At 35.6% G+C, this 13,184-nt stretch overlaps 1 protein-coding gene across 1 annotated transcript in view; it reads right to left on the reverse strand.

Annotated features, from left to right (window-relative positions):
* ANGPT1 (angiopoietin 1) overlaps nucleotides 1-13,184 on the reverse strand; it is a 302,063-nt gene that overhangs the window by 43,113 nt on the left and 245,766 nt on the right. The window contains exons 6-7 of the mRNA XM_005894625.3: nucleotides 12,343-12,444; nucleotides 1,698-1,864 (exon numbers count right to left, since the gene is read on the reverse strand). Coding sequence (XP_005894687.1) covers nucleotides 1,698-1,864; nucleotides 12,343-12,444 — 269 coding nt within the window. The remainder of the gene's footprint in view (nucleotides 1-1,697; nucleotides 1,865-12,342; nucleotides 12,445-13,184) is intronic.

A 13,184-nucleotide genomic window follows, 5' to 3' on the forward strand; every position in this document is an offset into this window, starting at 1 on the left:
AAGCATGCTCACATACATACACACACACACACACACACACACAAACTGGAGATGTTTTGGAAAAGAACCAAAGCAAATTCTTCAGGAGCCTAGAAAAAGACTAGACTAATTATTTGCTAGTCCTATTGTCAGTCTGTCTGACATTAGTCAAGTTTCATATAGTTTCAAGTTTCAACTCAAAACATTTACACAAGAGTATCCCTGATGTTTTACAGTGGTTTTTCTTGTTTTAAAACTCTCAAAATATTGACCTCCTTGGAAACATTTCTTCTCACACTCCATTGGATTTTATAAATGTCTTTTCTTTCGTTTCTTGAGTTGCCATATGCACACCCTCAGTCCCCACCATGAGACTATCAACTCCTTGGATCAATTTCACATCTTCTGTTGTAGTGATATCATCACTGTTTGTTAAGAAAATGATTATTATGTCTCCAAGGATTCAATCCCATACATAATCCATTAAAATAAAATGAGATGCATTCATAAAAGTTATAGATTTAAACTCCTGAAGGATGGTATGTCTCGGAAATATAAACAAACAGCAGAAACAGTTGAATTATGAGGAGGTGGCCACACAGGTTGGAATATAAGCATCAGGTCTTGGTAGCTGTCACTGCATTTTGCTTGAAGCAGTGTGCCAACCCTTTAATGTATACACTTGTGTTTCCAAGACCAGGGTAGAGTAGCCACAATATCAAGAGTTTAAAATCACTGCAACTCTAATTTACTGTTTATCTAATTTACAGAACTGAGTCACATGTAATCATTAAGGACCTGCTATGTGCCAAGTATTGCCTTTATGGGTAGTGATATAAAAGCAACTGAAATATACTTCCTGTTCTCAAGGAAGGCCAACCAGTTATTTAGTGACCTAATTTGTAACAAAGATAAACTGTGAGGTCTGGGAGACTAGTGATCTCATCACTGACCGCAAATTTGCCAGTGCCTAGTAGAGTTCCTAGAAGATAGAAGCAATGCAGTGTTTGTGAAATAAATTTACTGCCCTGTGTTACTTACTTAGCAATTTTTTCCTAGTGTACAAGCTGCTCATTGAAAAAAAAGAATATCTGAGATATTAACAATTAAGGATATAGTCTATCCTTATATCTGCAATGATATAAAAAACACAACATGTTGTGTATATTGATGTTATTACTTGGAGTTACTTCTGTCTTTCACATTTTGACCAAAAAATTCTAAATTATGCCTCACCTTATTTTTCATGTAAATCACTCAAACATAAAATTTTATCCCTCTTTTGTCACCTTCAAGATAATATAAAAAATAATTTAAGAAAGGTAAATGAGGAAAGTGCAAGTAAAAAATCTGGTGGAAAATAGTATTTATTTCAAGCCCCCAAGTTTGAGTCAATTCTCTGTCATCAGTTTTATATGTATGAATTCACTGCACCTTCATAACAATGATAGCAATAATGAAAATACAAACAATAATATCACACGAATTAATTCCCTATCTCTAGAATTTGAGCCAACATCAAAATAATCAGTCTGTGAAAACTGAAATTTAAAGTTTTGAACATGACTTTACAGGGCTTTTGGTATCTCTCTGTCATAGGCCAAAACAGACTGATTTTCATTTTGAAGGATCATTTCTTTATTTTCCACACTTTTCCATTAAAACTCTTAAATGACTAGGCATGAGGCAGTTGAACACCACATCCAAGAAGGATTTACCTGTAGTTCTGCTTTTCATTTCCTATGTGGAATCTGTCGTACTGTGAATAGGCTCGGTTTCCTTCCCAGTCCAATAACTCAATTCTTAGAGTGTACTGCCTCTGACTGGTTATGGCAAAAATAAACTCGTTCCCCAACCAATATTCACCAGAGGGATTTCCAAAACCCTGCCAAAGAAGACAGAGATGCAGTTGTTAATTCACAGAGAAGATCTTTTCAAGTTTAATATTATGTTCTAAACAATAATAAAATATTCTTTAAAAGATGGTTCTTTCATATTTTTATACACTTTCTTCAGTTACTCACTCAGTATTTTTCTGCTATGTTCCTCTCCAAGGCTCATTACAGTAATTCTTAATACAGTAAAAATATGATATTCAAATCTGTGTAGATGAGATTTTTTTGAATTAAATGAATCTGGTTAATAGGTTTAACCAGTAAATGCTTCTCAATCACAACTTGCTTTTGAAAATGGTTCTTACAAATACTAGTTAATGGAATATTTTCAACATAGTTTAAACATTTTTCAATGAGTATCATCAGAAGTTAACAATACTATTATTGTTTATGATATTATTCACAGTCAAATTATGTTAGATAGTAACAAACAGATTACTAGTCCCTTAACTTCTATAGCTTTTAACATTTTCAAGTAATAATAAGCAAATCGGTAAATCCAGGACTTCAGTTACTTAAATATGTCACACCCATAGATCAGGATTTAGAGGTAGAAGGCTGACACGGGCTAGTGAGGGAATCTAGCTGGAGGCTCCAACCCTGAATCTCAACAAGTTTCCTCTGCTCTCTTAAGGCAATCCCAGTCATTGCTACTGCTTGCTGCTGCTTCTGCTAAGTAAGTCCCTTCAGTCGTGTCCGACTCTGTGCGACCCCATAGACTGCAGCCCACCAGGCTCCCCCGTCCCTGGGATTCTCCAGGCAAGAACACTGGAGTGGGCTGCCATTTCCTTCTCCAATGCATGCAAGTGAAAAGTGAGAGTGAAGTCGCTCAGTCGTGTCTGACTCCTCGCGACCCCATGGACTAAGTGTTCAAAACAGTTTTGTTTGTGGGATAAAAGAAGTAGTACATAAAAGAAAGCTAACTTTTAATGCTGGTTATGTTAGCGATAGGAAAATTAAAAACCCTAGGAGATTACACGGAGAAGGCAATGGCAACCCACTCTAGTACTCTTTGCCTGGAAAAATCCCATGGACGGAGGAGCCTGGAAGGCTGTAGTCCATGGGATCTCTGAGGGTTGGACACGAGTTCACTTTCACTTTCACTTTTCACTTGCATGCATTGGAGAAGGCAATGGCAACCCACTCTAGTACTCTTTGCCTGGAAAAATCCCATGGACGGAGGAGCCTGGAAGGCTGTAGTCCATGGGATCGCTGAGGGTTGGACACGAGTTCACTTTCACTTTCACTTTTCACTTGCATGCATTGGAGAAGCAAATGGCAACCCACTCCAGTGTTCTTGCCTGGAGAATCCCAGGGACGGGAGAGCCTGGCGGGCTGCCGTCTCTGGGGTCGCACAGAGTCGGACATGACTGAAGTGACAGCAGCAGCAGCTGCAGGAGATTACCAGTGCTCTAGATTTTGGATATTCACAACTGCCTCAGAAAGTATCCCTTGGTAAAACTTGAAGTTCAGTGTAATTCCTGATCTACATGTTTTACCAGCCAGACTGTGAACTCCTTGAGGACAGAAGTTGTGTTGTATTTGTGAATCCTCAAAGACTAGTAGAATGCTGGTATACACTGGGCACTCCATATGCTTTACTGAAGTTCAAAGAAAATGGAAGAAAGGCAGGAAGGAAGAAAACAAAAGACTATAGTATTCTGCAATTGAATTCAGAAAAATAACCTTTAAACTTAGTTCTTGTAGGTAATTTGGTTGAATCTCAAGGGTGTTTCTTAAAGTGCCCAACTGAATCATAATCACTGGAGCACTAGTTGAAAACAAATATTCCTGGCAGGCTCCAACCTGAATCAAAGTGTCTGAGACCAGTCCATAAATCTGAATATGAAGAAACTTTCCATTTATCTTGAGCACTTTGATACTTGGAAAACTTGGGGTTGTCTAGTAATCACATGATATACTTTGATGTTGCAGAAAGAAACATTCTGGTTCACCTGCTGCTGCTGCTAAGTCGCTTCAGTCTTGTCCGACTCTGTGCGACCCCAGAGACGGCAGCCCGCCAGGCTCTCCCGTCCCTGGGATTCTCCAGGCAAGAACACTGGAGTGGGTTGCCATTTCCTTCTCCAATGCATGCAAGTGAAAAGTGAAAATGAAGTCGCTAGTTGTGTCTGACTCTTAGCGACCCCCTGGACTGCAGCCTACCAGGCTCCTCCATCCATGGGATTTTCCAGGCAAGAGTACTGGGGTGGGGTGCCATTGCCTTCTCCCCCTGGTTCACCTAGGTATTCACTAATAAAGGGTCTTATTCTATCTGTATGAATAAGAATGAGGAAAGTACTGAAAAATCACAGCAATTCCTTTTTTAAAAAATTAATTTATTTATTTTAATTGAGGCTAATTACTTTACAATATTGTAGTGGTTTTTGCCATACATCAATATGAATCAGCCAAGGGTATACATGTGTCCCACCACCCTGAACCCTCCTCCCACCTCGCTTCCCACACCATCCCTCTGAGTTGTCCCAGAGCATCAACTTTGGGTGCCCTGTTTCATGCAGCAATTCTTATTTCCTCAATACAGAGGATAGAATTTGAAAAATATTTATTTATTTAAAAATTTAATGTATATCAACTTTACAGAATTACAACTATAGTAGAAATGTTCTTTAATGAATTCTCCTTTAACCAACTTACATGAAGCAGTATTTTTCATTTCCTCTTTAAAGTATATTAATACTCAGAGTACACTAAAAGTATTAAATACAGTTGTGCACTCCCATCTGCCAACTGAGTTACTTACCAAAAAGACCAATTGTGTTTGGTCTCAAACTCATTTATGCCAGTTCTCTTATGGCAATGATAAGATTTATAACGTTATGTAAATAAGTTAAATATTAGTCAGGAAAGAGGAATTTTGTTTTGTTTTTGGTAAAAACTAATTTAGATGTTTAGATTTGCTCTATGAAAGCAAATCACTAAAAATTCTTTTGAACTATAAGTTGTTGCAACAATCCTAAAAGACTGAGGAAAATAATAAAACTTTACAGGACTTTTAACATACATTGCTTTTTATATGCCTTACTTGCTCTAGTTTTTAAAAAAACAAAAACAGAAGCTAAATATTTGATGCATTTGATTATGGGAAAGTTTTATGAAAGAATCTCTAATTCAGAATTGTAAGCTTTGAGCCTCCATTTTAAAAATGTGGGCAAATGAATGTATTTTCAATGAAATGTATTAGCATATATATATATATATATATATATAAATGTACACTTTTAACTTAGTTGCATATATGTATCTCAATTTAAATTAGTTTTTGATTAACTAAACACCTTTTGTCCAGATTGCAGTGGGTACATGCATCCCCTAAGATCATCTCCCTGTACAGATGTAGGATCTATTGAAGTCCATACTCTAGGGTCTCCTTTCTTCTCTCTTCTTAAGATGCTCAAATCACAGGTTGCAAGAGTTCCACAGTGGCAAGAAATCTTAATTTAAAATGTGCTAAGAATTTTACACATTCCTAGGGCAACTGGTGCTATATACCATGGAGAAGAGTGAAATTTACCTTCTTCAATGAGTAAGCAAAGCAGAAAGTTACAGGGGACTGAAAATTAGCACATTCTCAGTTGCAGAAGCCACTGGGAAGGAAAAGAAGACTGCTGGAATTCTCCTTGCATTTCTTTTCAGCTCAGACATGAAAAAACTCTATAGCCACTTGAGGATTCCCTCTTTTGTGTGGTCAGTTAGAAGAGATTCAGGGATTATACTAAATGTGAATAAGGAAGGTGGGGATGATGAAGTGTGAAGTTTTAGGTCAAACACTTCCATGCAGTTGCAAGGATATAAAAGCTCTCCAGCCTTCCTAGGGAAAAGCACAGTGATCTCCAGCAAGCCTCTGAAAAGGAAGAACATTTGTGAATTCCTCCACATGTCTTCGTTCCCAGCTTGGCATGCAAGCTTGTACCCCTTTAAGTGGAGGCTAATAACCATTCCTAAACAGTTTGCTTTTTGTGACTGAAGATAGAGGAAGAAACAACTGAAGAGAAAGCAAAGAAATTTGCTTTGATAAAACAAAATTTTATTTCATGCACCTTTCTGGAAAACTTTCTAAATATATGCTCTATTGGCTGCAAGGAATCAATGTGTTAGAGAGATTCTAACACAATCAATCTCCCTGTTAGAGAGAGAGTGTAGGAGGAAACCTTCTAATAGCTAAGTGCAATGATGCAGAAACAAAAGATGAAAAAATTCAAGCAAGAAGGGAAAATGGGTTCCTAATTTAGTAAACTGTCTATTTGGATAGTTTATTAGGCAACCATGAATCTGACACCTAGTCACAAAGACAGCTTCGATTAAACAAATTCTACTCCCTACCTCTGGCTCCAATTGGAAGTCTTGCTCAGCCACATACTTGCTCTTATTTTTGAGTCTTAGTTTCCTTATATGCAAAATAAGGATTTAAAATATTTCCGCATATAATGTTGTGAGAAAGAAGTGAGATAATATACTCGAAGCATTTATCTCAGTGTTGATGCATGAGAAGTACTTAACAAAAATCTAGTTTCTATTACAGTTAGAGGATATATCACAGTATATAGTAATTTTCTGATTATCTGCCTCTGTTCCAAGAGACTATAAGCTACTTGGCATTAGGCAGGTTCTCTTCCACTCTATATGAGAAATCCTAGGTCTTGTCTTAGACTGAAATTTAATAAGGAGATATTGAATCAATGCTTTAAATGGTTTTCAGATGCTAGGAACTAATGTATTCTTATGATAAGTTGAGTATTGGTTTACACAAATGAGTACTGTTGTTTTAATCCAAGAAGTTAATTATTAAATAAGAAGTTTAAACCAACTGGTGGCAACAGGGGCTAAGCTATGGCACAAACAATAGTCTGTGTCTACTGATTATCTTCTTACTCTTGTTTCTGCTTTCCTACTGATAAAGAGAAGTTGTCCTCTTTAACTCTACCTTGGTTCTATTTTTTAAATTCCTTTCTCACTACATCTCATAAGTTTTAGGATCTACAAAAGAAATTTTTGAGATCTTAAACCCATGCTAATAACTTGATAGTTCTGACATTTGCTTTCAACTGGCACTGCATATCAGAAACAGCTGTGGAGCTTTTTCAAAATATAGATGACTTGGTTGGTTCCCATATGGAGGTTCCGACTTAGTATGTCTGGGGCAGTCTTAGAGATCTATGCATTTAAAAGTTCCTCAGGTGAGTGTGCTGTGTACTAAAGGTGGAGAACCATAGGATTATAATGCAGAATACCTATTCTGAATGCAAATGAGAAATAATAAATTAACCAGATCAAATTCTCTAAGAGGTACATAGGGGGAAAAAAAAAGCAGGCATAAAACTAAAGTTCATCTTCATATTGAAGATATTAGGAGTTAAGTGTTGATTGTATATTATGGGAGTGTCTTTGAAAAAAATTCATATTTTTTTGGAAATACAGAAATGGACAATGCACAAACAAAAAAAAAAAAAAAGATTTACATATTATTGAATACCTAACAGTTTACCACAGGTTTTATATTTTATTCCAAATAGCTTGCAACAGTCATAAGAATGAAAGTAAAGTCTTATACAAAATTCAGTGTTGACACTGAAAAAGCAGTAAGTCTTTTGAATAAACAATAGTAATAAAAACAGAACTTGTTCTTTTTTTATAAATAAAATCCAAGGACGCTATACCATACCCTGCCAATCATAACAACATAATTTAAAAAATCACATATTATGATTCTGATATCATAATTCAGATAGATTGTTTATCAATTTTATTTCTCCTTTAGCTCTTTAATAAAAGGCAAAAGACCCTGGAATTTAGCTTAAATTAATGCTAACTTTAAATTGGCCTTATAAACCACATTTTGCTTTAAAAAAAAAAGCACACAGAGAATAGATTAATATTCATTAGCTTTTGCCAAAATTTGCAAAAATGTTCAGTTTTGATTCGTATTTTTCCAAGTTGATAAAATAATTGTCTCTGATACTTTGTTTTGTCTGATAATATTCGTAGGAAGTGTTGACTTTTTATGACTGAAACACAATTGAAACCAGACACAGTCTATGTACCCTGTAGGTTTCATCTCTTTTCATAAAATGATCAAAGAAAACAAATAAGAAGTCAGGGTTACTGAGCTGTGGCTTTCCAAAGGTGCTTAATATACAATTCAATTGTGCATCTCCTCTAACTACTGAGATAGCCCAAGAAATATCAGAAGATGAATATTTCAGCATTTTAAATTTCTGATATATATTTTTCTCCTTTTAATGTGAATACGATAAAATGAAGTTGAAAATGTGCTCTTAATTTCTTTCCAGAAACAAAGAACTCCCAAAAGGTATGGTGCTCAGAATGAAATATTTGTGTAAATAGGAAGCTCTGTTTATGGAGCTAAATGTTTTCAATACAAAGACAGGTTGTCTCCAGGGCATTAGTCACTACCTTCTATAAAGTTAGGCCACTGGGGTACGGTTTGGAACGCCTAGCTTGATTGGGCTGTATATGCAAAAGTACTGCTGATAAGTGTTATTGCTGTAGGCCACTAAATGGTATTCTCATGGCTTGAAGGAGTTAATGTTGTTCCCTAAGTGCCTCATTAAAAGAGCCCACTCCAGACTTCCCCCTTGGCAAACATCTTTACAAATCCATAAACCAGATTTTGCTGAATCTCCTCATAAGGAAGTTTTAAGTGAAAACAAAGCTTAGGTAAAAGATTTTGTAGTCTTAAAGCCAACATTAAGAATCAATTAAACTGCAAGTCTTCCATGGTGAGAAAGGTTTAAAAATAATAATTATATATTTGTAACTTCATGTGTTGACAATTTTAACATATGTTCTGGAGACCTTATGAAGCAAGAGTCAGCCCACAGATATCAACCAGTTTAAAGGGAAGGAAAGAGGAAAGGCAGAAAGGAAGGAGGGATGAAACTTTAGTTCTACAGTCAGTGCTTGAGAAAGAAGTGAAGCATCTTATTGTATATAATAGAACAGTGAAGATTAAGGAGTAACTGGTACATGTCAAGTTCTCTTTCCCAAAGGATGTAGCAGCCGGTTCTGATTCAGGGAGCAGAAGTGGGTGTGACTGATAAGAGCTGGCATAACGAGTCTATGCTCATTCTTTGTGGAGTCATGTTGCTTTGTCTGCAGGTGAAAGAAAAGCTCTGGAGGAAACAACTGAAACATTTTATACCATGTGTTTTGGTGACAGTTAACCAAATTATAATATATGATAAATTGTGTTTTTTAAAATTTTCATTTATTTATTTTTTATTTAATTAATTTATTCTAATTGGAGGCTAATTACTTTACAATATTGTAATGTTTTTGCCACACATTGACATAAATTGGCCATGGGTGTACACGTGTTCCCCATCCTGAGCCCCCCTCCTACCTCCCTCCCTATCCCATCCCTCTGGGTCATCCCAGTGCACCAGCCCTGAGCACCCTGTATTATGCATGGAACCTGGACTGATATTCTGTTTCACATGTGATAATATACATGTTTCAATGCTCTTCTCTCAAATCATCCCACCGGTGCTGTCTCCCACAGAGTCCAAAAGACTGTTCTATACATCTGTGTCTCTTTTGCTATCTTGCATATAGGGTTATAGTTACCATCTTTCTAAATTCCATATATATGCGTTAGTATACTGTATTGGTGTTTTTCTTTCTGACTTACTTCACTCTGTATAATAGGCTCCTGTTTCATCCACCTCATTAGAACTGATTTAAATGTATTCTTTTTAATGGCTGAGTAATATTCCATTGTATATATGTATCACAGCTTTTTTTTAAAATTAAAACAAAAGAAGTCATCAGACTCATTTTTGCCAAAATGTTTCAAAATTTTAGAGTTTATCTCATTTCTGACTGTGTAGAATTGACACTAAGCTGATAAATTGTTCTAGTTTGAATAAAAGATAGTCTTTCTGCTGCTGCTGCTGCTGCTGCTAAGTCACTTCAGTCGTGTCCATCTCTGTGTGACCCCATAGACGGCAGCCCACCAGGCTCCCCCATCCCTGGTTCTAACTCCCCTGAAAAAGGGAGAGGAGAAAACTTCACAAAAGCTATGATTAAAGAATAATTCAGCCCCATTCCAACAATAAAAAAACTTGCTTAAATATACACATTTGACAAATGCTTATAAGACGAATCAATGACATCCTTCATATGTCAATCTTTCTTACTTAATATACCTAGTTTGCCAAGGCAGCAGATGATTACAGCTAGTACATCACCATTTTGGAAAGTCACCGTGATGACAACTTTATATTAAATTTTCTTTTATTATTAGTATTAATAATAATGTATTTCAGACTTGCCAGAGTCTTTAGCTATAGTCTAATTCTCAGATAACATCTTCAAAACTCACTTTAGTAGTGAAAATAATCATGACTTAAGATCATCTGCCAAATAATATTTTTGCCAGAGTTAAGAAAACATTTGCAGTTTTTGATGTTTTAATCTTGGATAATAATAATACCTACAGTTTACTGACAATTCAATGTGCCAAGTGCTTTACTTACAGCTAATTCTCACAATACCCCTGGCAAGGCAAGTGAGGTACTATTAGCAATATCCCCTTCCAACAAGTGAGAAAGTTAAGGTGTGGGTTAAATGATTTGCTAAAAACCACTCCACTTTCAAGTGGCAGAGTGATGACTAAAACTGTGCATGTGCAGACAGGAGGCCATGTCTCCAGGGTGACTCCAGAACCAAGAACACTCAATCTACAGAACCAAAGAATTGAAATGTTGCCTCTGGAGGACTTTACAAAACAAGAAATCTTTTAATAAATAAAACCTGGGTTCTGCAGCTTGTATGGACTGATTCAAGACTAGCCAATTCGTCCATAAGTATGACATTCCCCTAGTCATTTAAATTTCACCGTGGTCTCTGGATTGTGGAGACAGATTTGAGAGCCTTGCCTCCTGGCTCCTTTCTAGTTTACCTCAAAATGAAAGCTCTTTCTTTTTTCAAAAGCCTGTGCCATAGTATTGGCTTCTTTAGCCCTTGCTCAGTAACATCATCTTTTTCTAAGTTCTCACAGTTAATCTTGTATGTTTTTGGTCTAGGTTGAAAGACTTCACATTTATCTTTGTAGAACTCTATCTTGTTGGCTTTAGCCTACATTTCTATTTTGAGTTTATAGATTATTGAAGATATCAAGATTCCAACTTTGTGTAACTCCAAACTTTATTAACTTACTTTCAGCATTAAATCTGATAAAAAATACTGTAGATAAAGAGACACCAGTAGACACTTTCCTTCATCTCTTAAAACCCTTCGTTTACTGATGTTTGGTCAGTTCTAACCTACTAATGGGTAAACTGCAATGTTGACAAGCAAACCACTGTTTTTACACATTTTCGACATGAATATCAAGGCAGAACTTAGGTTAGTACAGTATTTCTCTTTATCTCTTTCTTTACTTTCTGAGAGGAAAATTTGTCAAAAATTTGTCAAGACAAGAACTACCCAGAACATTTAGATGTAAAAGATGAGATTGGTTTGCAAAAGGAAATCCTCCTCCATTACTGTTTCTTGATAATTCGTCAGCAGATTTTAACAGTTAATATTGTAGGCACTATGTGATTATTGGATTATGGATTATTTCAACCATCTACTGTATTATCTTGGAAAGATTGATCTCCCAACTTGCTCAGTTTCCTCTTAAAATGGGGACAGTATTAACTGATACATTTGATATAAAAATTAGATAAGAATTTATGTATGAGACTTGTACATAAAAATACTGAAAGGGTAGCTATGATGATGGTGATGATGGTACTGATGTTATTTACTGTTATTCTGGAGACCTCAATCACATCTCACAGTTCAAACCCTTGTGTACTTGTCTGACTTTGAATCTGGACTGGTCCTGTCATCAACTTTAACTAAAAGAATTACAGTAGAAATGACATGCCATTTCTGGGTTTAATAAATCTTAGAAGACCTGGAAGCTTCTATTTTTGTGCTCAAAGGATGTCAACTGCCACATAATAAATCTGATGACCCTGGATCACTATACTGGGGGAAGCCCACCCTAGCCACATTGGAGGAGTTTTCAGTCCATAGCCAGCAGCAACTTGCCAGCCACTCGAGTGAAGTCATTGATGGTGCCCACCAGTTCTGCTCCACAGCCCACAGCCCTATACACTTCTCTTGTCCTGGCTCATGTATCCCAGACTGGGTCCAAATTCCAGCTTCCTCCACCCTCACTCAATCAGGAACAAATTCAGACAATATATAATAGTTTGCTAAATAATTTCAGTAATATATTTTTCTTTCTGATGTACACATGGAAATCATTTATTGAAAAAGATTTATGAATGCTTTGTGTTTAATGAGAATAATGTCAGGAATGTATCATTTTATTTTTTAAAAGACATCTAAAAATACAAGGGCTTATCACATAGTGTAGTGAAGAAAATCTCACTATAAAATGTCAAAAACTATGTAAATTCTTCCAACTTACCATTTTATATTCTTTCCAACCTCTTTGGAAATCTAGACTTCCGTCTTCACGATGCTGTATTACAGTCCAACCTCCCCCGTTGAGATCCATATTGCAAAATACCTGACAAAGAAACATAAAGCCAAGTGAAAATTATGTCTAATTTAAAGAAACAGGTATCACATATGTTTCAAAACAGAAATAGGATGGATAGCCTTATAGAAAAAAAATGATGAAAAATTGCCAAGTTGAAAATATTAATTTAGATATTTTATTGGCTATTTCTTCCTATATCCAAGTTGTTTCTGATTAAATTCCATCAAATGTGCATAAATTACTTGTAAAGTTTTGAATCAGTCAGCTGAAAACTGTCTCTCTCAGTCACAGACTATAAAAATTATTTTTAAAAATTTGTCTTAAATGGCAATAGGCACTGTGTATAATCAATTTTTAAAAATGTTACTAAGGTGGCCAAAATTACATACCATTTTACTGCTAAAACATAAGATTTGGAATTTTTATCTTTAATTTATTAAATTACAATATACCAATAATAAAGGTTTTGGAAAAATGGTGTTTTAAAAATCACATATATTTAGTATTACACATTTCATTGCATATTTACTCCTATATACTCATATACTACAATAATTATTCTTGACAGTTCAGTATAACATTAGAGGCAAAATTTGGTCCCCAGCATATGGAGAACACATTATTTGCTTGAATTTTCATCATGAACAATACAAGAAGAACATGACACACTATATTCCTTCTGACTGTGAGAAGCTTTTCTTTTGCATGTGGAAAAGTTATCCAAATCTTTCAAAGACTTATGCTTATTTCAATTATTCTAAATATAA

This window comes from Bos mutus, chromosome 14, assembly GCF_027580195.1.
Source record: "Bos mutus isolate GX-2022 chromosome 14, NWIPB_WYAK_1.1, whole genome shotgun sequence".
In the NCBI taxonomy this organism is placed as follows: Eukaryota; Metazoa; Chordata; class Mammalia; order Artiodactyla; family Bovidae; genus Bos; species Bos mutus.